Genomic DNA, 25,609 nt, shown 5'->3' on the forward strand with positions numbered 1-25,609 from the left:
TATGACATTTAACAAACTTCCAGCAATTCCGTCAACTAGAATCCACAACACGTACACAGATAAAATAGATATAAACATGAAAATAAATACTCTTAGTGTATTTAAAATGTTTGGTTAAATAAAAATTGTGATTAAAACTAATCAAAAAAAGACCGTAGTTTTAAGAAACTGCTGATACTAACACTGTTATTCAGTCCTGGGGAGGACGTGGAATTTAATGTAATTTGCCACCATAATTCCTTAAAATTGAGTACTTCTTCCCAAGGACCTCCCCTTAAATCTGGTGTTACTTTATCAATTACTAAAAATCTAAATGTATGACTGGGGTATTGCACAATATGTTTGTTTAAAGCACTATTTGTACTGTCAATTCAGATGTCCAGAATGTGCTCATAAATCCTATCTTTAAAACTTCTCTTGGTTTTTCCAATGTAAAACCCAGCACATTGACAACAGAGTGCAGCATATACCACCCCCTTGGTAATGAAAGAGTAATTCCCTCTTGCCCTTACCTGGTAACCATTGATAACTACCTTGTCCACTGAAAAAATGTGGATACACTGGGCACAGTAGCCACAAGCCTTAGTGCCCTTACCATGCTATGTTCCTTCATAGTTCATACTCTGTAACAAATCTTTAAATGTTTTACCCCTTCTAAAAATAATACTGGGTGAAATCCCTAATTTGTCCGTGATCCCTATTTGACTGCTTAATACAGTCCAATTTTTACTTAAAATATCAAAAATTCCACTATGGTCAATAGAAAACCTAGTGATGAAGAATGTAACTGGAAATAAACCTTTCTCAACTTCATTACAAACAACTGCAGTAGCTGAGATTTGCTCCTGACAGTCAATAGTCCCCTTCAGTAAATGACTAAATATTCCTGAATTTCTTTTCTTAATAACTTCATCCAAGGCTCTCTCAATAAAATCAAGGGGATGACCTCTTGCTAGAAACATATTGTTCATCTTACTACATTGATCTTAAAAGTCTACCTCCCTGTTCACTATCCAGGAAATCCGAACAAATTGCCCTTTTACTAGGCCCCTTTTAACATGCAAAGGGTGACAGCTGGTATAGTACAACAAACTATTGCTATAGGTAGGCTTTCTATACAGATTACTGACTAAGCTATGATCAAGCAAGTCTTTAGAAACCATCACATCCAAATAATTCATAGCCTCCTTATTGTAGTTGTAGGTAAACTTAAGAAATGATGTAGAATTGTTAATGAAATCAAGAAAATCCTGTACTTCATGCTCATCCCCTGTCCAAACAAAAAACAAATCAATATATCTAAGGTACAACCTCCATGACCCTGTAAATGAAGAATTGAAGAGAAATGTACGCTCCCACATGAGCATTATGATGTTCGCAAAAATGGGGGCACAACATGCTCCCATATCTACCCGTGAGTTGTTTGAAGAACTGACCTTCAAAAAACACAAAATTGTGTTTCAACACTAATTCCATGAGTGTAACTAAAACTGCAACATCATTGTTGCTAAATTTGTTGGAATCAAATAAAAACTCTTCAAACCATTCAAGCCCAAGTGTGTGTGGGATCACATTAAACAAATTGACAACATCTACTGTCAAAAAAGAAACGTTTTCTATCATTGATAATCCATTACGTTTTTCCAGGAAATGCCATGAATCAATGCATAAATGCTGTTCTTCCCCCAAAACAACCTTTAACCTATAATCAATGTATTTACTAATAAAAATTTTAATATTGTCTGAATTTTCACTCATGCTCATATTTTAGGAATTCTTGACTTTTGTATTTCAGACTACTGTCAGATACAATACTAGGTATCACATTTCAAGACTACAGACTTTAATGCATTGATTAGACTGGTATTTGCTCTGCCAATTTGATTATTTCAGGGAACTTGGGATAACAATCCAGATATACTTATCTTCTTTGAACTGGAATAAATGTGTGCCCACTTATATCCATGGACTATCCACTACAGTGTATGCTACCATCTCTTCCTTTAGATTACTTTTATTGTAAACATTGTGTATGATACCCCTCTCTACTATTATTTTTTCCATTCAACTTGACAAGCCTGACAAATATGTTATATCTCTTACTCTTTCTTTGCATTATACCTTTTGCAGATATGATTTATGTATCCTTTGGCTTGTCTGCTCATTTGATGGGGATCTATTGTTTTGCAGCTTTGCGCATCAAGCCCTGGAAATAACCTACCTTAAAAGAAAAAGGAAACTTTACCTCTTTCCAAAGTAATACGTTTTGTTCTGTGCAGGATTTCACTTTAACATCTTTAAGGAACTGCACTTCTAAACCAGTAGCAGTACATTTCTGAAAGGCTTTTACTTTTTTGTTAGCTACTAGCAACTAAAGAATTACCACAAAAATTCTCATTTTCAGTCAGCTCTTTGTGCATCTCTTGTGAACACACTGAACTCAGTATGTATGTGCTGCGTAACTCCATGCCTGTTCTCTATTTCACATTCATGTAATAGATATGCATATTATGTAGTATCCCCTGCAACTGCAGAGGTTTCTGTAGAATGACTTTTTAAATATGCTGTTCAACAATCTGTGGCCTTTTCATACATGAACCTCTTTACCATACACATATTTATGGAATTTCACATATCCATTCTGTATTGCCAAGACGTACTTTTTACATTTAGACATATTTCTAATGTATATCTGTAAATTTGTTTTACCCACAGACAAATGGCCTGCTCTGCTGTAGGATCATTACTCCTACACCACTCTAACTGGTAGCTACTTGTAACACAACTAACTTACTTGTTTCAAGGAATTTTAACACTGGAACATTTATAGCTGGTTTTATGAACATTACATGCTACCTTCATTGATCTTAGCTCAATTCCTAGGCTATTTCTTGCACTAACAACTTTCTCATATGTATAGATATCTTATACATATCAAGAACAAACTTTGCAAGATATTGAATCATTTGTAGAAGCTTCTGTAATAACAGATTATCTCACAGATTTGGTATTAGAAAAAATGCACAGCTTTTTGGATCAGGTTTCAGCTCCTCTGATATTAGACTATGGACCATATTGTTGAGACTAATCACTCTTATTTTTGTATTTGCTGCTTTTATCTATTTAACAGCTCAATTTGTCTTTTGTTATGCCCTTCTTGTATTTTAGCCTAGAATAACAGATAATCACCTATGCTTAAAGCACCTTCTAAACCTTCAGCTACATGAACAGCAATTCTTTGGAATACTTCTGGTGTTGACGAAATGCTGAAGCAGAAGACAAAAGAATGTGTATCTTTCTAATGGTGCACTTAACATATACAATTTGAAACTTCCTTCACCTAGCAATATATTCTAGAAACCTGAGTGGCCTGTAGTAGTGAAAAATAACATTCTGCATTCTTCAATTAGTGAGCAATTGATAAAGCTTTTTTGTAATTACTTAGTTTGAATCTTGAGAATCAGTTCAAGTGCAAATATCGTTCTTCACAACAGTAACAGTGCTAGTCACCCATTCTGTTGTCTCTAATTATATCTTAATGACACCTAAGCATGACATTCACTTTAGTTCTTGCTCTACTTTACTTCTGAGAGCCACCAGTATTTTCACAGAGCATGAATCACTGGCAAAGCACCAGGATTTATTATAGCAATAACCCACGCCTGGGTGTGGGTAATGCTGGATTTACCCACGGTTGGCGTGGTTTGGTCACGAGGGCGAAGTCCGAGTGGCCAAACAAAGCCAACTGTGGGTAAATCCAGCCTTACCCACACTGAGAAGTGGGTTATTGCTATTATACAATGACATTATTTAAGAAAAAAAATAATTACTTTTCTTAAATAATGGCATTGTATCATGCCTCCTTGCTGCCCTTCCGCAGCTGTCTGGTATTCTGCGGCAGTTCTGATGTACTCCTGATACTATGAACACTTATTTAAGCAGTATGATTTACAATAAAATTAGAAACCTTTTATTTTTATTCTTAACATGTCAGTAATTTTGAACAAATCATTCCACATACTTACATGCGCACATACATACAAATCTTTCAAGCATGGTAAATAGTGCCATTTTAGCCTGCCAATATACCAGAACAGTTGTTCCCATAAAAAGTGTCCCAGCTGTTCTTAAAAATATCTTAACTAGGACTTGCTTTAATGCAATTTGGTAGTCTATTTCATGCATCAGCTACTGTCTCAGAGAACCAATTAGTACAATTCTCATTCCTAAGGAATCTTCTACATAGGTTGTCTGATGATTCTCTACTACTTTTTGATAACCCCAAACATTCCCAGAGGTAATTGTCTCTAAATGCCCTATATACTGACTAAGATCTCTTAGATATCTGTATGAGATACTGTACACGTTCAGATATTTTAGTCTTTCATAATAACTTAAATTTCCACATTCATAGATGCCCTCAAGATATTTTCACTGTACTCTTTCCAGTTTATTTGTGCTTGTTTTGTTATATGGTTTCCATATTGTTATTCCATACCCAAGTTTTGGTCTAATTAAACTAGCAAACAATAACTTCATCATTTCTGACTTTCTACAGTTTATAAATATTTTATACATTCTATAGTTCTATGACTATCATTAACCAATTGATTGATAGGATATACCCAGGTCCTTAACTGAATATACAGTTTCAATCCCTGTGTGTTGTATTACATATTCAGCTTTCAGTTTATGCCTCCCAAAGCTTATAAGATTAGTTTTTGATGTACTTATCAGCATATTATTTCCTGTGCCCAAATGTTCAATTTAGGCAAGTTCTTTTGCAGGCATGCCCTATATGTAACACATATAATCAGGTTACACATTTTCAAATCATCTGCATGCAGACTTTAGAACACCTCAGATGAAAAAGATCTGAAAGATACAATCTAAACAAGTATGGGCTTGTGGGACACCCTGACTGTAACCTTGAATTTTACCTGTCCATTTGCTTCATAATACTTGCCATGTCCTATTTGTAAGCCAAGCAGCTATCCATCTTATCAAGAGTACATCAATATCTAGTTGTTCTAATATATCAATTAGTGTTTTTTGTATGATCCTATCAAATGATGAAGTTATGTCAACATAAACTACATCAAAGCACAATTTTTCATTAATAGCTGTTATTGTATATTGTTATAGAACATCATGTTACAGGCAGTAATAGATCTGTTTTCAACATCTGCATGCTGATACATGGATTCAAGTCCCAACATTTGCATTTATGACAATATTTTATCCAATATACCTTTCTCCATTTTTTTCCACAACATGGAAGTAAACCTTTGGGTTTATATGACTCTGGTTTTGTCCTACTCCTCTTTCCCTTAAAGACAGGTTTAACAAGTGCATGTCTCCAGTCTTGAGGATTCTCCCCATATTTGTACAGCCTAGTAAATAACAGATATAATGGTACTGTAAGTTCATGCCAAAGTGTTGTCAGGTCATTATTACTAACTCTGTCTCCTATTTGTACTTTGTTTGGATCCATTGTGTACGTGTAGTTCTTTTTCAAACTAATCTAATTTGCTTTCAGTATCTTAGGTTACCTAGATGTCACTAGGACAATTTATCTCCCCCTTCATGGAGCTAAACTGCTTTGCATAAGATTTTATAAATATCTCTATAATCTGTTGTGTCCAAGAATACATTTTATAATATACACATAGTTTATCAATTTGTATGTCTTTACTCCTACCGCATATTATGCAGCTATAAAATGGTTTCCTATTATGCTCAATATCTTTATGCAAATTTTCTTCAATTATTTTCTTTATCTATTCTCACACTATGTTTAATTTGTCTGTCCAGCTTATTTCAATTTTCAAAGTAATAGTTTGACCTCTTTTCCATTTCTTATATGTTTTTTGACTCACACCTTAATCAAGTATCTTGTTCTTATGGAAATATACCCTCCTGAAGTTGTAAGTTTAGAACCTGATGTTTTATATATATATATATATATATATATATATATATATATATATATATATATATATATAGTTCCCTATCAGAAGCCTGAAACACTATAAGCTTGAAAATCAAAATCCTGAAACCAAAAGCCTGAAAACTCAAAATCCTGAAAACCCAAAATCCTGAAACTCAAAATCCTGAAAACACAAAATAGACATATTGACGTCATTGTGGCTTTGCTATTGTTAGCCCTGTGGTGTTAGGTCATGTGTTGGGTTCAGGTAAGTTTGCGGTTGGTTTTATGTTAGGGTTAGGGGCGGTTTAAGTGAGTTAGGGTTAGGGTGCAGGTTAGGCATGTATGCAATAGTGACAAAAATTAGGGTTAGGGGCGGTTTAAGTGAGTTAGGGTTAGGGCGTGGGTCAGGTGAGTGTACGATAGTGACGGACCTTAGGGTTAGAGTTATGGTCAAGGTCAGTTGGTAGATATTAGTGTCTTTGTATTGGCATATTAGCATTATTTGTGTTTTCAGGATTTTGAGTTTCAGGATTTTGGGTTTTCAGGATTTTGAGTTTTCAGGCTTTTGGTTTCAGGATTTTGATTTTCAAGCTTATAGTGTTTCAGGCTTCTGATAGGGAACTATATATATATATATATATATTTTTTTTTTTTTTTTGCATTCGAACAATTTCTCTTTTAAAACTTTCCACATTCCTTCTGCAGTTTTTCCACTGAACGCATCACTCCAATTAGTTTTATAAAGTGACCATTCTGCTTCTGTATATCTGTTATTAATCTTCTATGCATTGGTTAGATTTCAGTTTGGAAGAATTATCTAGCAACAAATTAAACTTTATAACCCCATGATCATAAAGTAACAGTGACTTCTTTAGGAACACAAATAATGTCTAGTATGTTCTGTTCCCTGTTATGCTTCTTTTACAGTCTGAACTAATTGTTGTTCCTGAACATACATTGTAAATAATGTCCTTACTAATTTTGCAAATCAGTTTTATTCCAGTCTGTTTCTGGTAAATTTAAGTCACCAGCCACTATTATTCTTCCATCCCACTTTTCATGCTAGAAATGTTATTAATTCCTCTAGGCCATCAGCACTTGACTTTGGTAGTCTCCCCACTCCAACAAATGTTATACATTCCAGGACTCTCTTTATTGTCACCATTACACAATCTATAGTATTTTTGTCTTTATTAAATTATTGTGTATGAGATAAGCAATAATACCTTTATATAAATGAAAACAAACCATACTGACATAATTTTCATTGCTATACATCACAAACCATATTGATAAAATTTTAGTTGCAAATTATACACACTTATAATCTATCCACTCATTGTCAGCCAGAATTAAATAGCTCATTCAAATTCTGCCTTATTTGAAGCCTCACTCCTCATTTGCATGTACTTTCCCCACAATTCCCATTTTTTTCCTATGTAATTTGTTTCTACCCTTTCCTGAAGATCCCAATTCCAGCTGTTTTATCTCTGTTACTATATTCACTATGTCTATTAAAGTTGGTTTAGACTTCAATTTCCATTTTCTAGTAACTACTTTTTTTGGCAGCCACCATAATTAGACTCAGCAAGGCTTTACTATGTCTAGGCAATTTTGATTCTGTATCATAGCTGAAAAATTATTTCCTTAGTTATACCAATTTGTTCACCCAGTATCTTTGACAGAACAGTCTGCAGGGAATCTTTAAAGTCTGGCAAGTAATTACTCTCCTGGAAAATATATTCCCAATTACTTCTTTATTCCCCATCACACCTCTAACATTTGCTGTCTAACTGAGGAAATATTTGTTGCAGTTTACTTGGGTTATAACAGTACCTATGAAAACACATCCAAACAAAGATCCTAAGTCTCCTAGACTTTGATGCATATTTGGGAGACATAAATATAGCCCCCATTGTTCCCTTGTGAATTGCTTATCCATTCTCTCTTCCCTTTCCTTTCTAACCTCCTCTGACTGATTCTTATAGTTATCATGCAATGTTTTGTATGTTCTACTAATTACTCCTTTTTTTAACAGCACCTAATGTTCTACATTCTACTAAAAATTCTAGCAGTGCTGGTCTTACACTTAGGATCCCCCTATTTCTTTATCTTTGCCTATACTCTGATATCAATCCTTGACAGGGAAGGCAATCCCTATCCTGCAGTCCATGTAAATTCTTGGCATTTTCCCATTCTATTGCCTTTCCCTCTCTAATTATTTACTCCCAATACCTTGGTTCTTTTGCCAGTTTTCTCCATTAAATTCCATCCCCTCTTGTCTACTGTATGTATCCCTAATTGCAGTCAACCCTATTGGCAGAACCTCCTTTCTCCATTCTCATGTTGTCTTAGTTCTTAGAATACTTTCTGCTACTTTATATATATATAATATTCTGTATGGTTATTCTTATTCTTCTTAAGGATTTGCATCCAAAATCACAGTCTCTCCATATTTCTTTAGTTTCCCCCTGTTCTACATCATCCCTTTCCATTTTGAATTATAAGTTTTTGCTTGTGCTATGTACAGGAGCCTTAACTACGTAGTCTCGAAATACCCTTTCTAATCAGGAAATCCCAAACTGCCCTCTTTAGTTGGAAGAATCAGCTTATCCCACTTTCCACTTGCTGTCTTCCCCTCCCAAATAAAATCCTTTACCTTTTTATTAACTGCTATCCACAATTTCTCCTGTGCTTGATAAAAATATGCCTGACCTGTGTATAAAACTAAAAGAACTAAAACAATTTTAACTGCTTATATTTTGTTATCCATATCCTTACAACAGAGCTTCAAATTTCCCAGTTTTTGTGCTATTTTTTGTTTAGTCTCTTCCCATATATATACTTAGCTGCCACACCAGAATCCTTCATTAATTTAGTATCCCAAAAAGATTTGAAACTTCCTCAAAATTCTCCACAACACTGAACTGTCCTTTTTCCTGGTTTTATCAGGTATAAAATAATATCATCTGCAAATAGAGACATCTTTTCTTGACTACCATATCAATTATATCCTTGAATTGCTAAGTCTCTTATTTTCTTTGCCAATGGTTCTAAATATAGTGCAAATAACAATAGGAAAAGAGGACGCTTGCCTTGTTCCTCTGTTCAGACACAAGTTATCATAGAGGAACCATCCAACCTTGATTTTGCCTCTGATCCCTCATACATCCTCCTAATCAACCTTATAATTTTATAAAGGAATGCAAATGCTTCCATTGCCCTGCTCATAAACTCCCAGCTTACTATGTCAAATTCTTTTTCAGCATCAAGACCCAACAACAACAGTGATATTTTCTTACATTCATCTTCCCTCTGGATCATCAATGTTCTGTCAATGTTGTCAAATGTTTGCCTCCCCTCCACAAAAAGCATTGGTATATATCAATCAATTTTGGCATCACCTTTGTCATTCCTTTAGCCATTATAGACAATACATGCTAATCATGGTTTAGGATTGAAATGGGCCTGAATGAACTTGGATATGATGAATCTTTACCCTCTTTAAGTATTGCAGCCACCACCGCTTTCTTCCAAAATGTTGGTGCTTCTCCTCCTCTTAAAATACTGTTAGAGAAAACCTTCCAGATCTTTATCATTTTCCCCCCAGCTTTGATACTTCCAGAAGAATACTATCCATTCCTGTGACTTTCCTGTGGATTGGTTACACTTCACCATTTTTATCTCATCTTCTCCTACCCTGTTAGTAATTGACCCTCATCTACCTCTAACCATGGCATATTTAATTCTTCCACAAACATTTCCATTTGTACCTTTTCTTGATCTCCATATTTCTCTGTTTTATACAGACTTTCATAAAATTTCCAAAATATTTCTAGTACCTCTACTAGATCTCTTGTTATTTTCTTTGTTATATGCTCCCTAAGCTTGGCAACAGACCTTTCTACTTTCTGTTGCATGAGTCGTTGCTCTAAAAGTTTTTGTGTTCTGGCATTATTATCAAAAACAGTTGCTTAACAGCAATCTTTCTAAACACATGCATATTATCAAGGTAATCCTATATTTTCTGCTTAGCATTCTACAATTGCTCATCTTCTTCTTCTGTGAGATTTCCCCTATTCTGCAATACTTTAACATTGTTAGTCTCTCTAAATGATTCTTGTTACTACTTAACTATATCTCTATTTTATTTCCACCCTATGTTGAAACTCCTCTTTAATTTAATCTTCTTCCTTAGCTATTTTTTCAGAATAAATGTCTATTTTCTCTAATAACTCAGCAATAATTTCTACTACCTATTCCTTAAATTCTTCTCTTTCAGCAGATAGGTGGGAAAGTGCCAGTGTCTCATTTTTATTTCATTACCCTGTGTTTTTATTTTAGTTATTATTGCTGTGTCATCTGAAATAGTTATTGGATGTGAATCAAAACTATAATTAAATGCACGTTACTGTGAAATCCAAGTTCTGTCTAGCCTTGCCCAGTCTTTGTATCTTAGGAAATACAATGTAAATTCACTCTGAACTCCTACTAATAAATTCACATCTTCAATGCCAAATATTTTCATAAATTTCTTCAAAAATCAACCCTCCTTTATTATATTTTCCCTTCTGCCCCACCCAGACACATCTTCACTGCTGCAAATCAAATCCCACTCTCCACCTATAAGTATTATTCTCTTCTGAAAACTGATTATTTCTCCCAGAATTTCCTGAAGCTGCATTATAGCAATTTTAGATGGAATATAAATACATGCCAGTGTAACACTCCTCCCATGCCAGTAGCCCCTTAGTACTACAATGCTATCATTATCTTCTTTTTCCTCTTCTATCACTATTGGAAATCCTCTTGCAATTAATATAAGTAGGCCTCTTTTCCTTTGTCCCAGGTATTCTGCTGAAAAACCATCCTGAAAACCTATATCAAATTCACATGTTCAGTTTTTTTTTCCAAATGTGCCTCCTGTAGCATAGCTATTTGCACTCTATATTTTTCAATGTAGTTCACTACTCTCTCTTTTTATATATATATCTGTGAGACCATTAACATTTAAAGACAATACAGAAAGTGTCATTATGTTAAGAAGTTATTATTCCCACCTTTTATTTGTAACAACTTTTTTAAGTATCAAGTTCCAGCTTTTGTGTTACATCCATACTAATCTTTGGCAGGTTGATCATCTATACAGTTGTTTCTTGTCATATCTATTTAATCCTATGTCACATTTTACAAAACTGTTTGTTTTATTTAAAGCCCTCAAAATAATACACCCCAATACACTGCTAAAACATATTAACTTAATACTAACACACAAAACTATGTACATCTTCTGATACTGAAGGATTATCCTCCTAACAGGAACAATTATCCCAAACTGACAGCCACACTCATAGACTTGGGTTAAGCTAAAAAAAAGGTTATCCATACTAACATGTACAGTACAACCTGTGATTCTTCTAAGTGTTGTCTTTATTGCTCTCCCAATATGGGAAAACACTTGAATGCTTTCAGAAAACATTATCTCCTAGCTATTAAAAGAAAGAAGCATTCTGTTTTTATTGTTCTTTATACGATTGTCTCTACAGTGACATGAGAACCAGATATATAGTTGCTTCATCAAGCATTTATTTATTATTTGCTAGAGGAAAGCTTTATTGCATTTAATAATCTTTTTTATTTATTTCCTTTCTCTTAAAATTTGTTACCAGATTAAGTCAAGGGCCTTAATCCAGTCATTCCCGTATGCAAAAATGAGAAAAAAGCACATACATTTTTCTTGTGTCATACTGTTTTGACTAGACTTTTCTTCTTTTTTTTACATTGCAGTGGCTACATCTCTTAAAACTGAACAAGGAGAAAGAGAAAAGAAAGAAAAAACAGGGGTACTTGTTTACTTTACTATCCCCAGGGCACTTGTTTACTTCACTATCCCCATTTCACTTGAACATAACTGAGAAAACTTTACTTCATAGCATGCAGATTATATCATGCACTATAAAAATATTACTCTTAAAACAAAATTTTGTTTTGCTTACAGTTGACTCTCTCCCTCCTCTTCCCCTCTCCTACATGTTCCACCAAACATTAATGACATGAAGTAGGCCATATGCTTTAGAGTCCCCTACAAGTTTAACAAAGTCCAAAAAGTCCAATATTTCCAGGTGTTCCTGTTCTGTCATGTTTCATAAATATAATCAATGCTTTCTAATTCCACATGTATTTGTCAATTTCTGAGTTGCTAGTTTTATTCATGTTTATCGCCATCTCCCAAAACTAGTCTCTGCTTCATTTCCAATGAACTCTCAGTTCTTCTAGTCAACCCTTGCACTTTCTTCTGTCTCTCAAGCATATTCCATTGAAACATTGGAAAAAGTTTCACTGGCACAGCCTCTCTGTGGTCTTTATTGCCAAGAGAACAATAAGCAGGATTTTCATCTTTTCACAAATAATTTTTGTTGGACAAATTTTTGTATATACTTCTTAGCATGGTCTGCATCATAAATGATTTTATTCCTCCAGAAATAATATCCTGAAGGTAGCTGGATACAGCAGTTTGAATCCAAATCTCACACCTGCTTCTCAACAGTGCTTAATTAGTGGAATAAATTTACTCCTCTTCTGCCTGGTGTACAGTGAGTAATCATTTTCCACAAATACTCTACTGTCACCAACTTTTAGTATTTTGTCCATGTGCCTCTGTTTTGTCAGAATCAGCTCCTTCTGCTGGCAGGATAGCATCTTTACTATTAAAGGTCTAGCTTGCCTTCTCATGGCCAAGTTTGGAGCATACACATGATGAGCCCTTTCAATTAACAACTCCTATTGTGGAATACCAGTCCAGTTGCTTATTTGTGCTTTCATAAAATTAATAAAGTGTATTCCTTCCAGCTTCTCTGGTACAGCAGAAAATCTCAGGTTTTCCCTATGTGCTCTGTCCTCTAGTTCTATTATTTTTGAAACATCTCTTCTTGAGCAGTCTCAGACTCAGCCAGCCTTTTTTTTCATTTCAACCTCAGATTGTTGCAGTTTTATCACCTCATCTGAATATCTGTTTAAAGCTTCTTCCATTTATTTCCAGGCTTTTGTTATTGAAGATGATATACTACATCAGTGTTTTGTTTATTTTACTCACCTCTGAGTACATTTGGCTTATTTTTCCTCTAGGATACTAGAAGTCATTTCTTGCACCAAAGCTGGAAAACACAATGCTTTTTACTTAACAGCTTCAGAATTCTTCCCAGTCAGTGTTTTTCCTCACCTTTTGTAACTGATTTCCTTTCAGGTTCTCTGAATTTCTTTTTTGCTGGCATCCAGGCAGTGTACTTACTATCCAGTTGCTGAAGTTTAAAAAAAGGTTCTAAAAGATTTTAAAGATTTTATATTATGAATTTATTTACTGCTAGTGTTGTATAATGATACGTATTAGAAAAGTTTTACATCAGACAAGATTTAGAGTGCTGTTTTGTGTCCTTTTTTAAAGTTTGTTAAGGAAGGGGTAAAAAATGGTTAACAGAATTAATTAAACATCAATCACCTGCTAATTACACACAGAATTGCTATATAAATGTAATACACATAATAGTATTTTGTCTTCTGAGGAAGTTGCAATACTTTGGAGCGACGAAAAGTGTACGAGTACTGTGCACACTTTAAGACTGTGGTTTATATTGTGAATAAAGTGGCTGCTATTGGATTACTTTCAGCTGTTCGGTTCATTGCTTTCTGAGGTTTGGATTTTACTTTTTGTCGGTTGGTTTTGTACATTCACAGCTTGACCCATGCTGTCAACATCTGTCTTTCTACTCTTTTGTTTTTTCAGTAATGTTCTTCAATCCGTCCTCATTCTATTTTGATTTCTTCCTTTTCAACTGACCCTCCCTCTTTTTTCTACATTGTTTTTTGGAAAAAAATGTCTTTTTTCTGTAGACTGCAGGTTTTCAGGAAGAAAAATGTTATCATTCTTATAATCTGTGAGCTACATAACAAAGCAGTGTCCTCTTTAGTATGTATTTTCCTTGCTTTATAGACATTAATCAGTTTTTTCTTCCTTGATCACCAGAATCATTTAAAAATATTCACTCCAGCTCTCTGTTGAATATTTTTTAATCTAAGCCCTTAAAGGTATTCTCGAACAAAATATTACAGTCTGCACCTATGTCTAGCTTGAATTCCACATTTTGCCTATCCATTCTCAACATTTATCTTCAACAATCTGCATGCATATTTGTTTTATTGCTTCAAATGTAATTTCATACTTCACTCTATCAAATATTTTCATTTCAATTGTGATAACAGCTCATTTTAATGTTTATGTTCAAGAACATGAAATTCTTTTCAACATGTTGGTTTTCCATTTATACAGCTTTGCAAGAGAATTTTTCTTCAAAGTTTCCCCCAAACTGATTACATATAGAACAAAGCTTCCTGTTATGTTTTAGCCATACTAGCTATATTCTTGAATTAAAACTGTACAGGTACATCTAAAGTATTATCACAAGTCATTCTTCATACCCTTTTCTGCTGTAACATATCCCTGCCTTTATTTTTCATATTTGCCTTAAAATTTGATTTACATCTGACCTTTAAAACATAATTTTCCCTCAGATGATTATTTAACTGTATACTAAATATTTCACTTGTTCTATATACATTCAAAGCTTTTAATAAGTTCAGGTTTGTTTCCATTAAAAGCCTGCACCTTATTTGAACATTTCATTTACCACAGATCATGCCCTCTCTCATTCTCTCTCTCATCATGAAACTCAGTAACATAAGCATCTAAATAATCAGTAGAATTTACTGCTCATGAAATAATACATGGTAAATGAATGAGAAACTATTTCTAAGCCGATAATAATGACTGAATGTTTCTGCAATTGCTGCTATTTCAACTTTTTCCTCTTCCAGAAAAACAAAATAGTTAAATCCCTTTAAAACATCTTCATCCACAACACACAGAAAATGTAGCATACTGTACCTATTCAGGCTTCTTGGTTCATCCACCTACAGTGAAGAATAAACTGTATTTCTGGATCCTCAGCATTCAATTTTTGTCTAATGTCTCTAGTGAGAAAATTCCAGGTCATGCATTTGGAGCATTCTTCTGCTGAAACTTGTACATTTGTAGTTCCAAGCAAAAAACTCTTGAAAGCAAACATATTTTATCTCTTCCACAATTGTGTTTTGGTAGTTATGTCAAATAGTGTTCCCTTCTGTCTTCATGAAGAGTTTGGATAGCCAATAAGTATAACAGACACATTGGAAGTGGTCTAGATTCCTAGAGATTCAAATATGGACTTCTCTAGAAGAATGGTATACCATGTGACAAGCAAATCATTAGTTATTTAGCATTAAAGCTGCATAACTTAGAATTTGCATTTTTTAAATCCTGCACTAAATTCCAAAAACACAGCTAAAGCTTTACAGCAATTCAGCACTACTAGTTCAAATATTTTTTCTATTTATATTGTCCAGCACAAGGGTGGAAAAATGTAAAATGGCTAACCAAAGAACTAAAACAGTTGAAGTGTTAAAACACATAATGTGGGTCTATATTACCACACTGAAGTTTCAAAACTTTGAATGTTCTAATATTGACCCCTATTCAATGAAAGCTGAAAATATCAAAGCAACAGAAAACCAATTTTTTTTTCCTAGGGAAAGAATTTGGTTGTCTGTTTCTGTTGCTTTGGTATTTTCAGCATTGTGGTGGAAATTTACAGATCGGGTTCAGGTAAGTGTACGATTGAGTGCGGGTTAGGTTAGTTAGGGTTAGGGTGTGGGTTAGGTATGTGTGCGATTGTGTGGACGTGAGAGTTAGGGTGGGTTAGGTGAGTTAGGGTTAGGGCGCGGGTCAGGTAAGTTTGCGATTGTGTGAGCGTGAGGGTTAGGGTGGGGTAGGTGAGTTAGGGTTAGGGCGTGGGTCAGATAAGTGTGTGATTGTGTGGACGTGAGGGGTAGGGAGGGGTAGGTGAGTTAGGGTTAGGGCTCGGGTGAGGTGAGTGTGCGATAGTGACAGACCTTAGGGTTAGGGTTTGGGTTAAAGTAAGTGGATAGTTAGTGGTGTGTGTATAGTTTAGTGTAGGGTTAGGTGTAAGATTTTAGGTGAATGTGTGTGGATTGCTGTTTGTTTGGTGTGCTTGTGTTGTGTGTATGTGTTTTGGAACAGCAATTTTTTTTCCCTAGGAAAAAATTACTATTCTTTTTGTTCGATGTTTTCAGCTTTTGCTGAATAGGGGTCGATATTAGAACATTCGAAGTTTTGAAACTTCAATGTTCTATTATAGACCCCATAATGTACATCAAAGCAGTTAAATAATACTGAAAGAGAGAACTTCATCACAATAAAAGCTTTTTGGAGGAGATTCAGTTAAACATTAGAAAATAACCTATCATAAAAAACAAACAAATCTTGGCATCTCTAAAACTCAGAAAATTTATGTGAAAAAATAAATACCTTTGTAGGAAAATCACAAGCCAAAATAATCTGCTGTCACATTAATGAACAGTTATTACTAGAACACAGGAAACAGCAACCATTCTCTTTAATGACCAAGGACTGGTACACTGCTGACCAACCAAATAGGGGAACATGGTAAGAGCAATAAAGGAATGAACTGTGAACAGGGCAACAGGAAATAAGCACATCAGAGAAGGGAGGGCGAACAGGCAGTGAGGTAGGTATGGAGGGTGTAGGCATGTTGCACATTTGGTAGATAGGAGGAATGGATAAGCAAGCTTTGTGAGTAGTGTGCTGGGAGGTTAGATTACTTTTTGTGAAATTGGAGTAAGTCAAATTTTAAGGACACAGGAAAGTAAAAGATGCAGAGTTGGTTTTGAATGAGTAGCAGACTGAAATGCTGACCAGGTTTATTCATTTACATTTACAGGCTGAGATTGTGAGTCTGTGAGGTGGTGAGTGTTTTGCAGTTTTTATGTACATCATGGCTGATGCAGTGCCCTGTACTTGTAGAAAGAGGAAGATTGTATTAGGGCTCCCTTGTAGGCCTGTTAGACATTTCAGTACTAGCTAATCATAACTTTCCATTTCCTGTGTGAACAAAATATCAACCTTTTAGCTCAGCTATTACGTTCACACTAGGCTAACTTATGGTAATGATGAATGATAATCTTAAATTCGACCTGCATATCCAAAACTGCATAAGAAAATCTCATCAAAAACTAGAGATGCTTTAGAGATCCAAAAACTTTCTCACTGACACAACTAAAGCTACACTTGCCACTACTTATCTCCTTCCCACACTTTGGTATGGTGGTCCCATCCTTACTAACCTTCATGCATCACAAAAATCAAAACTTGAGGAATGCTATAACAAATTTGCTAAATTTGCAGCAAATACCCCTTTCAGAACCCACAACAGTACAGCACTAAAAAGCCTAACTTGGTTATAACTGCCCCATCAACTAACATATACACAGCTTCTTACCACCTATAAAATTATCCAGAATCCATTTGCTTGTTCAGCACTAAATAACATTCTACACAACTATGTTCCTAATCGGCCATTATAATCCAGTGAGCAAAAACGTCCATCTGTCCACAGACCTATCAAATTTGCTGGGCAATGTCTGTACTTGTATCGTGTTGCTAAGGCCTGAAATTCCTTATCCCTATCCATCAGATCAATACCCGCCCTCCCATCCTTCAAAACCATTCTGAAAGAATTCCTAACCAAAAGCTGGCAATGTTTTTTCTTAACACCAGGATAAACTATCTCCTTATTCTCCCTTCTTCACTCACTTCCTTACTTCTAACAATTTTTTTCCCCCTGGCTTTTTCTATAAATACACCATAAGCCTGTTTTTTTCTCATTTCATATTGCAATTTCTCTTTGCATTATACTAGCTTACCTTTAATTTCTTTATAAATGGGCTAAAATTTCTCTAACTGTTAAATTTAAGTTGTAAATACTCAACCAATATTTTCATATATAATTATTTAAACTGTATTTGTGTCTTTGTATTATTTTCATGACTTTATAATTATTATTCTTAAAATGCTTTGTAATACTTTGGAGCTTTTCTCCCTAGACCTCCACTAAAAATGGATTCCTACCCAGTTGGACTTTTCTGGTATCAAATGTCAATATATAAATAAATAACTTATAGGAAAAAAGGCTCTGATTTGTTAATTGTGACTCAGAAGAGCAGTGTGTTACTGGAATTTGCATTCAGGGATTTGATATGCTATTTGAAATATTTTTAATGGTCATCACTGCCCTGCTTTTTCGCTGTCACCAGTGCACTGAGAGTTGCTTTTTTTAGTGTTCTGCTAGATGTTGTCTGGCCGTCTGTTAGCAAAAGGATAGTACTTTGTCAGTCTTTCTAACTTATTTAACATAAGTTACTTTTAAATGTTTGAACAATAAAAAAAAATAGTAAAATAAGACAGAAATATATAAATAAAAACAGTGAACACAATAAGGGGATAATTAGCAAAGTAAGAAAATATATTTTGCTGATACCACCTCCCTCCCAGAATTATTTTCATATTGTATAGCTACTAATTCTTAACAATGCACCTCTTTATTCTGGAGTTTGCAGTTGTATTATTCTAAGTTTCTTCACAGTAATTTTATTAAAATTTGCTGTAAAACATTTTTATTTTCTCTTTAGGAGAATTCAAACTGCAAAAAGTTTTTTTAGTATTCTGGTGTACTTGGTTTAGAAGTTCATAACTTTGTCAAGCTTATAAGCTACTAGCCTTCAAAAACTTCAAAAGGTTTGACTGACCTAATCACATTTCAGTATATTTTACTTCCAAAATCTATATTTATATTGTTAGATTTTATGAATATAAGTCTGAAATTAATTATGTTGTAAATATACTGAAAGAAAAGGCTTGCTTAAATGCAGAAACAGAGTTTAGTAATATGTGATCAGCAGTCATACTAAATGACCATGGCTTGGAAAAGGAATCTGCTGAATGGACATTTTTCCCTTACAGACTTAAAAACAGGATGTATGCAAGAGCAAAAATACAAAATCTGCTTTTAAAGAACACTGACATGTTTTTCTGCATATAAAAAATGGACACAATATGTTTCCTAAAATAACAGGATGGACACAATATGTTTCCTAAAACAACAGGATATGTTTATGACACTGTGACAATGTGTTTTCTCAAAAATATGTTTTTCTGCATGGAAAACAGGATATGGCACAAGAACAGATGTTCTTATACACAGATCCAAATAGAATACAGAACAATGTGTTTCCTCAAAAATATGTTTTTTTGCATGAACAACAGGACACTGTTACAGGATATTCACACTGTCAGAAAAGCTGGTCTCTTACAAGACATTGTTAAACAAGGAAGCTTAGTATTGTTTCTACAGGATAAGCAATTCTCCAAAATAGAATACCAAGAGGACTAAAACTGTATATAAAGAGCTGTATAAATCCAGTTATGTTAGAGGTATGGTAGGGACTCATTTGTCCTAAGGTAAATGTTATATCTCTCACATCATCTGTACTATATGAGAAGTAAAGTTGGAACAGTACTTTTAAGCTGCAACGTGGTTCCGTTTGGTTTATTATAAAAAGTTATTGGTTACTGCTCTCTAAAGTTGATGCTGCAAAGTATATTCTCTCATCAGTGTATATTCTGCAAGTTTCTGTATGCAACAGACTGTGAATGCAAATATAACTAGACTTTGAATTTTAGCAGAATCCAGCCAGCAAGACCGAGTGTCTTAAGAACACTTCAAATCCATCCCACAGCAAGTAAGCTCCAGCAAGAAGCAAGCAAGTAAATCTCAATGTAATTTTTTCATATATCTATGGGAGTAATGCAGTCAGTAACCATAATTCAAATGCTTTTATTGATTCCTGCATTTCGTCAAAATCTGTGAACTGGCAACCATGTGAATAAGGAACTTTTTCCATATACCCAATGTTGAGCAGTTTCAGATTTAGTATATTTAGAGCTGCATGGATGTTAGGTTGTATAACATCTACATAGTAAATCAATGTACTTCAAATGATACTATTCAAACTGGTATCCCCAGCTTATTTTAAACTACCCTAACAAAGCCTTTTTCTAACCTCATGTGACTCAAGCTTCTCTACTAAACCTGGTTCCTACCATCATTTTCAACTTCCTCTTATTTTATATCAACACTGTATACATTACTAATATTAACCAATAATTGCTCTGTATTCCTCCTTTAACAACTTCAACATATTAACTTGTAAAATAGTAACACTAATCAGTAATTAGTTAAACTCCATTCGATCATTTTTCTACTAGTATTAATCTAGAATAGCTACAATCAGAATAATATTCAACAGCACAGGGTACAAAAAATTGTAAACTTGTACCATGTAGATAACTGTACCAATACAATATATCTGAATATTAATATGTCAGTCACAATTGCTAATACCTATCATTATCACTGTTTCTTTTATCCATTATGTTATTGTTTTATTGCCCGTGTAACACTCAAAATGTAAGTGTCTTATGTTTTGTAAGATGCTCTGTTTTTACCAGTATGTGGAGCTTTCCTCACTGGGCCTCTCCTCTGAAGAGGAGTTTTTGGCTCAAGTGGATAATCCCAGTTAAATAGATATAAATAAAAATATAAATCACCCCTCACAACCCAGTTCCTACTAAAGAAATGGTCCTGCCCCTCCTTTACTATGAGCATTGCCTGTGCATTATTTTCACTGCTGTCAGCTATGTCTGAAACATACTCAGCCTCTGTTCCCCCTGAAGCATCTTAAAGTTTTGCCTCTATACAAATGGCATATCAATACACTGTGATATATACAATATTTTGAGGGCTGCATTTATAAGATTATTTACAGATATATACCTAGCCAGTATTTTAATGCCTAAAAGTATTTGATTAGCATAAACACGACTGTAATGTCTGCATAGGAAATTTCCTTATACAGTCTTTCTTTTAGTTTAATGGTATGGTACACAAGCTTTTCACCTAACCACAGCTCCACTACATACAAAAGTAGGCTCTTCTGTGCATAATAAAATTCTTAATGTTATCCTTCTATCATATGTCCCATCTCTTAATGTCAGCCCTGAGTTACTTACTGCATATTCACGTAAAAAGCATGGACCCTTTTCAGAAAACTATAAAGGAGTTTCATCTTGTTACTGTTTCATAAAACTCTTACTGTATTGCTTCTGTGAGACCAAATAATCTTACTGAAAAGAGCAGTTTACCTTTTGAATTTGATGAAATTTGTATTTATTAATTATTATTTCATTACAAAGCTGAACTCTGCCAAGCTCCTATTTTTCCTGTCTTAAAATGTCTTATCATTATAAGGGTGAAGATCTAGCCAACCTACAGAATGATAAATTCAGCTCTAACTTTACCCCTCTCTCCCCCCTCCATTGGTCCTTCATGATAGACCTTAAACTGGCTTGCCTCTAACTCTCACATAAGACCATGTCCTAACGTGTTATCAAAAGCTAAAAATAGTGCATCAATTGGTCCTGACAATACCCCTGGATGCATCTTAAGTAGCATGAAGCACAATTTTGCTCCTCCCCACCAATAACAGTGCTGTTCAACCTCAGTCTCCATACAGGATTTGTACCAAGTAAATGTAGAACAGCTACAGTCATTCTCCTTTATAAGGGAGAACCTTCCACAGACCTAGGCAATTATGAACCTATAAGTTTGATCAGCCTCACATTCAAAGCTATGGAAAGACTTTTGATGGAACTTATCTAAGGGCAAAGGGAACCTCCAAACACTGAACCCATCTCAGACTGGATTTGCCAAGGGCAGGTCATGCTTACTGAACCTGGTGGACTTTATTGAATAGGTCACCAAAGCAATGGAGGAAGGTAAAATGGTACACTCTGCATACCTCGAATTAGGCAAAGCTTTTGACAAAATCGCCCACTCAGGCATAGTGGAAAGGCTAAATAAACTGGGAATAAACCCCTATGTCACCCAATGGATTGCCAAATGGCTCACAGATATGATGCAGAAAATCAAAACAGGGGAACTTACCTCCACAAAGAGACCAGTCACCAATGGAGTCCTCCAGAGTTCTGTGCTGGTACCTCTCCTGTTTGGCTTCTGCTTCTCTGAAGAAAAAGTCAGTACCAAGGGGCTGGAGCTGACTAAGTTTGCAAATGACTGTAAGCTATATGCACCCATTGAATACCCAAATGGCTTAGCCATCCTGCAGGAAGGTTTGTCCCCAATAAATAACTGAACCTAAAATCATGGACTGAACTAAATGCCAAAAAATACATTATTGTATCTTTAGGAATGTCATCTACACTAGGGAACTACCATAGTGACAATATGCTCCTAAAAATTGACCCAGTTGTGCAGAATTTAGGAACTTATGTGGAAAGTGACCTAACTTTTGACCAACACGTGTCCATTGTCATAAGAAAGTTCTTTTATTTTGTTCAGTTTATAAACAAATGGATTATGTACAGATCTAGGCACGTGATTGTTCCCTTTTACTCTATCTTCATTAGGCCAGTCATAAAGTATAATGCCCCTATTGACATGTATCAGTCCAGACACCTGCAGTAAATGGAATGCTCACAGAGATACCTTAATAAAAGGATAAAAGGCCTAAGCAACATGACCTACATAGACTGACTCAAAGCCCTGTCACTATTCTCAGTATCCTACAGTCTGCTAAGACACAACCTGTGTCTGGCATCTAAGGCATCCTCTGACCCAGTACTGATGAATTTGCTATCAACAAGTCAAACAGCATCACAAATACTTGGTCTAGGGGTCCAAACCTTTTTTTGCAACATCAACAGAACAGTTAAGAGGGACAGGTTTATCCTGAAGAGGATAGCACTGCTATGAAACAGACTCCGCATCCATTTTAAAAAAAGCCCACCCTTGTCCAAATTCAAGGGCAGCTTGGATTTATGGATAGAAAACAAGAAATGTACCCCATGAAAATCCTTTTCACTACTAATAGACAGAGGCAGCTCCTAAATTCTTTACTCCATGCACAGGTCCCCTCAAATTATCTATGGTATGATCACAGTTTTTGTCACTAGGGGTAATATATAATCATTGACCATGGGATAGTTAAGACCAATGTAACACTAAATGGGAGAGGTTAATTCAAGCACCAAAAGAGAAACTAGTTAGGTTTAAAACAGCCCGAAAGGGCAGCTAGCCTACTACTTACTAATGAACCTATAAACCTAAGTGAGCATTCAGGATTTACAAAACTAGAAACCTATTTGTATTTTAATGAAAATTATATGATTTTTGCTAAAATGTGTAACAGTCGAAAGAATCAAGATATCTGTTAACATTTTTTTTTTATAATAGGATCATAGGAGATTACTAGGCTATCAACCAGGAGGTCATTTTAAGCCTAGTCATTTCATCCCAATGTAATGAAATAGAAATGTTAGTCAATACCCAAGACTGCATTTAGTGATGACTGCCCATGTCTAGGAGTGTTGTGGGCTCTATCCCTGGTAAGAATTTATGTTGCCCCATCCATTCATCCAGATTCCTCTTGAACAGTGTCATAGAGGTGCTCTGTTTCACGTTAATTGGTAGCCTGTTCCAAAGATGCTGCAGTCACTGGGAGATAAATCTGTCCCTCCAGCATGTCCTATTTAAGTCGCAGGCCATATTTAGGTCCCTGGAACGGGTAGCCCTAGTCCCATTTGATTTACAGATATGCAGCAAGTCCATTAGGTTTGAGTCTTCGCATATACCCTGCTTTCTTTTAGTCAGTCAGGTTTAATTACCATTTCTTGCTTTTCAATGACTATTCAAAAAACAAACAGGGATAATCACACAGCACAGTATTCTCAGTACCTGTTACTTCTTTTTCTTATTAAAGTATTCAGTTTTCATTCTTTTTCTATGCTGAATTCCAGTTCTTAAACTCATCACCCTTCCCACTAAACACCTCCACTTCGTATCTATCAAAGTGGCAAAAGTCATTTGAGCCGTTTGCTTCTGTGATTGATAGCTCACAGCAGAAGACCCAGTTCAAAGTAGTAACAGGCACTGCGAACACTGTTCTGTGTGATTATTCCTGTTTGTCTTTTAAATAGTCATTGTAAAGCAAGAAATGGTAATTAAACCTGATTGACTAAAAGAAAGGAGGGTATATGTGAAAAGACATGTAAAGTCAATGCATACTCAGGGGTATAGCGGCTATGATGTAATATTTTAAAGCCAAACACTGCATTGTGATCTACCTAGAGGTAGAAAATCAAGATGCTGGACTCCATGTGAGCAGACACTGGAATTACATTTAAAAATATATAAATATATAGAGTCTAAAAGATATGTTAAAATGTAGCAAACATCAAGATATTATGAAATAAACATGATTTTTCAGTCTGTGAGTGCGGTTCTCCTTTAAGCTAAAGAAATACAAGATAATTATTAAAGAGATAAAAATGGAAATGTGTACCACCTACCATTTAGCCATTGAAATGTATGTTCTTTTTTGAATCTGCCTTCAACGAAAACACACTGGCGAGTCTAAATGAAATCATAAGAAGTTCATCAAGAAAAATTAAATGGGAAATGTTAAGATTTTATATATGCGCGTGCACACACAGACACACACACACACACACACACACACACACACACACACACACACACACACACACACAGGTATAGCTACATAACACATTGTGTAATGCACTGAACAGCTATTACTGTACACCAACTGTTTTATACGGCCTGAGCTCAATGGATCAGTGCCTCACAAATCTAACTATATTCTGATATCTGTTAAGCACATATTCTAGATGTTGATGCACTTTTTATTTTGTGATAACTTGGGGGGATTGTTTTTTAGTTGTACATTGAACATATTTTCACACTCCTGTTAGCATGTCAAATTGCACCATTTTCTGAGTCTATTTCATACATATCATATATCAGATGGCTTGTCAATCACTACCTGGCCAGCAGGAATATGGTGAAGGACCTTTAACGAATTACCCAATTCATCAACAAATAGCATTGGTACATAGCAAGATGATGTAACAGAGGGGATTAGGAACTTTCTCCTTTTTCCTCCTACCAATGTGCTGTCCAGTGTTAGTATATACAGATTTTAAAAAAATCCCATCATTTTCAGTGTAAGTAAGCAGCAGTAAATCCAATAATTTTAATTAGTATACAAGCATCCTCACTTTCATAATCCATCAGGAATCTGTGTCCCTCCCTGAAAAAACAAAGGGGTATCAGTGGCATTAAACTGATGTAAAATGTAAGCCTTATCATATGCATGCACAGTGCATTGCTAAAGTTATCCCTGGACACTCCAGCAAGAAACAGAAAAGAAATGAAGCCCTATAACAAAATTGCAGCATTTTAAAAAGGAAGGACATTCCATTTTAAAGTAATGTCTTTGTATGGCAGCACTATATATTGTATTTGTGTATGGGTAATGCAGGTTTTACCATGGCTGGCTTTGTCTGCTAATGAGGATGAAACCCTTGTACCCAAATCACACCAGTCATTGTAGAAGGTTGCTCTTACAATATTCTGTCAACTCAACAGCAAATATCTTCATGACAGTCTAGGGCTCAGGTACACTACTGTTAGCAAAAATGTGAGATTTTTTTTCCTTAATGAGAATTTAAATCTATTGGGAATACTTTTTATCACAACAAGGAAACAGTTGTAAGTAAGCAATAGTTCTTGAATTTATGGATATTACTTGAAAATAGTTACTATGTAGGAG

The 25,609-nt window shown here is 35.0% G+C and overlaps 1 protein-coding gene across 1 annotated transcript in view; it reads right to left on the reverse strand.

Annotated features, from left to right (window-relative positions):
- Positions 1-25,609, reverse strand: part of LOC122804254 (cytosolic phospholipase A2 zeta-like) — a 1,019,603-nt gene that overhangs the window by 795,285 nt on the left and 198,709 nt on the right. The window contains exon 7 of the mRNA XM_044074015.1: positions 24,327-24,390. Within this exon, the coding sequence (XP_043929950.1) occupies positions 24,327-24,390 (64 nt within the window). The remainder of the gene's footprint in view (positions 1-24,326; positions 24,391-25,609) is intronic.

This window comes from Protopterus annectens, chromosome 6.part0, assembly GCF_019279795.1.
Source record: "Protopterus annectens isolate FY-2018-M chromosome 6.part0, PAN1.0, whole genome shotgun sequence".
In the NCBI taxonomy this organism is placed as follows: domain Eukaryota; kingdom Metazoa; phylum Chordata; order Ceratodontiformes; family Protopteridae; genus Protopterus; species Protopterus annectens.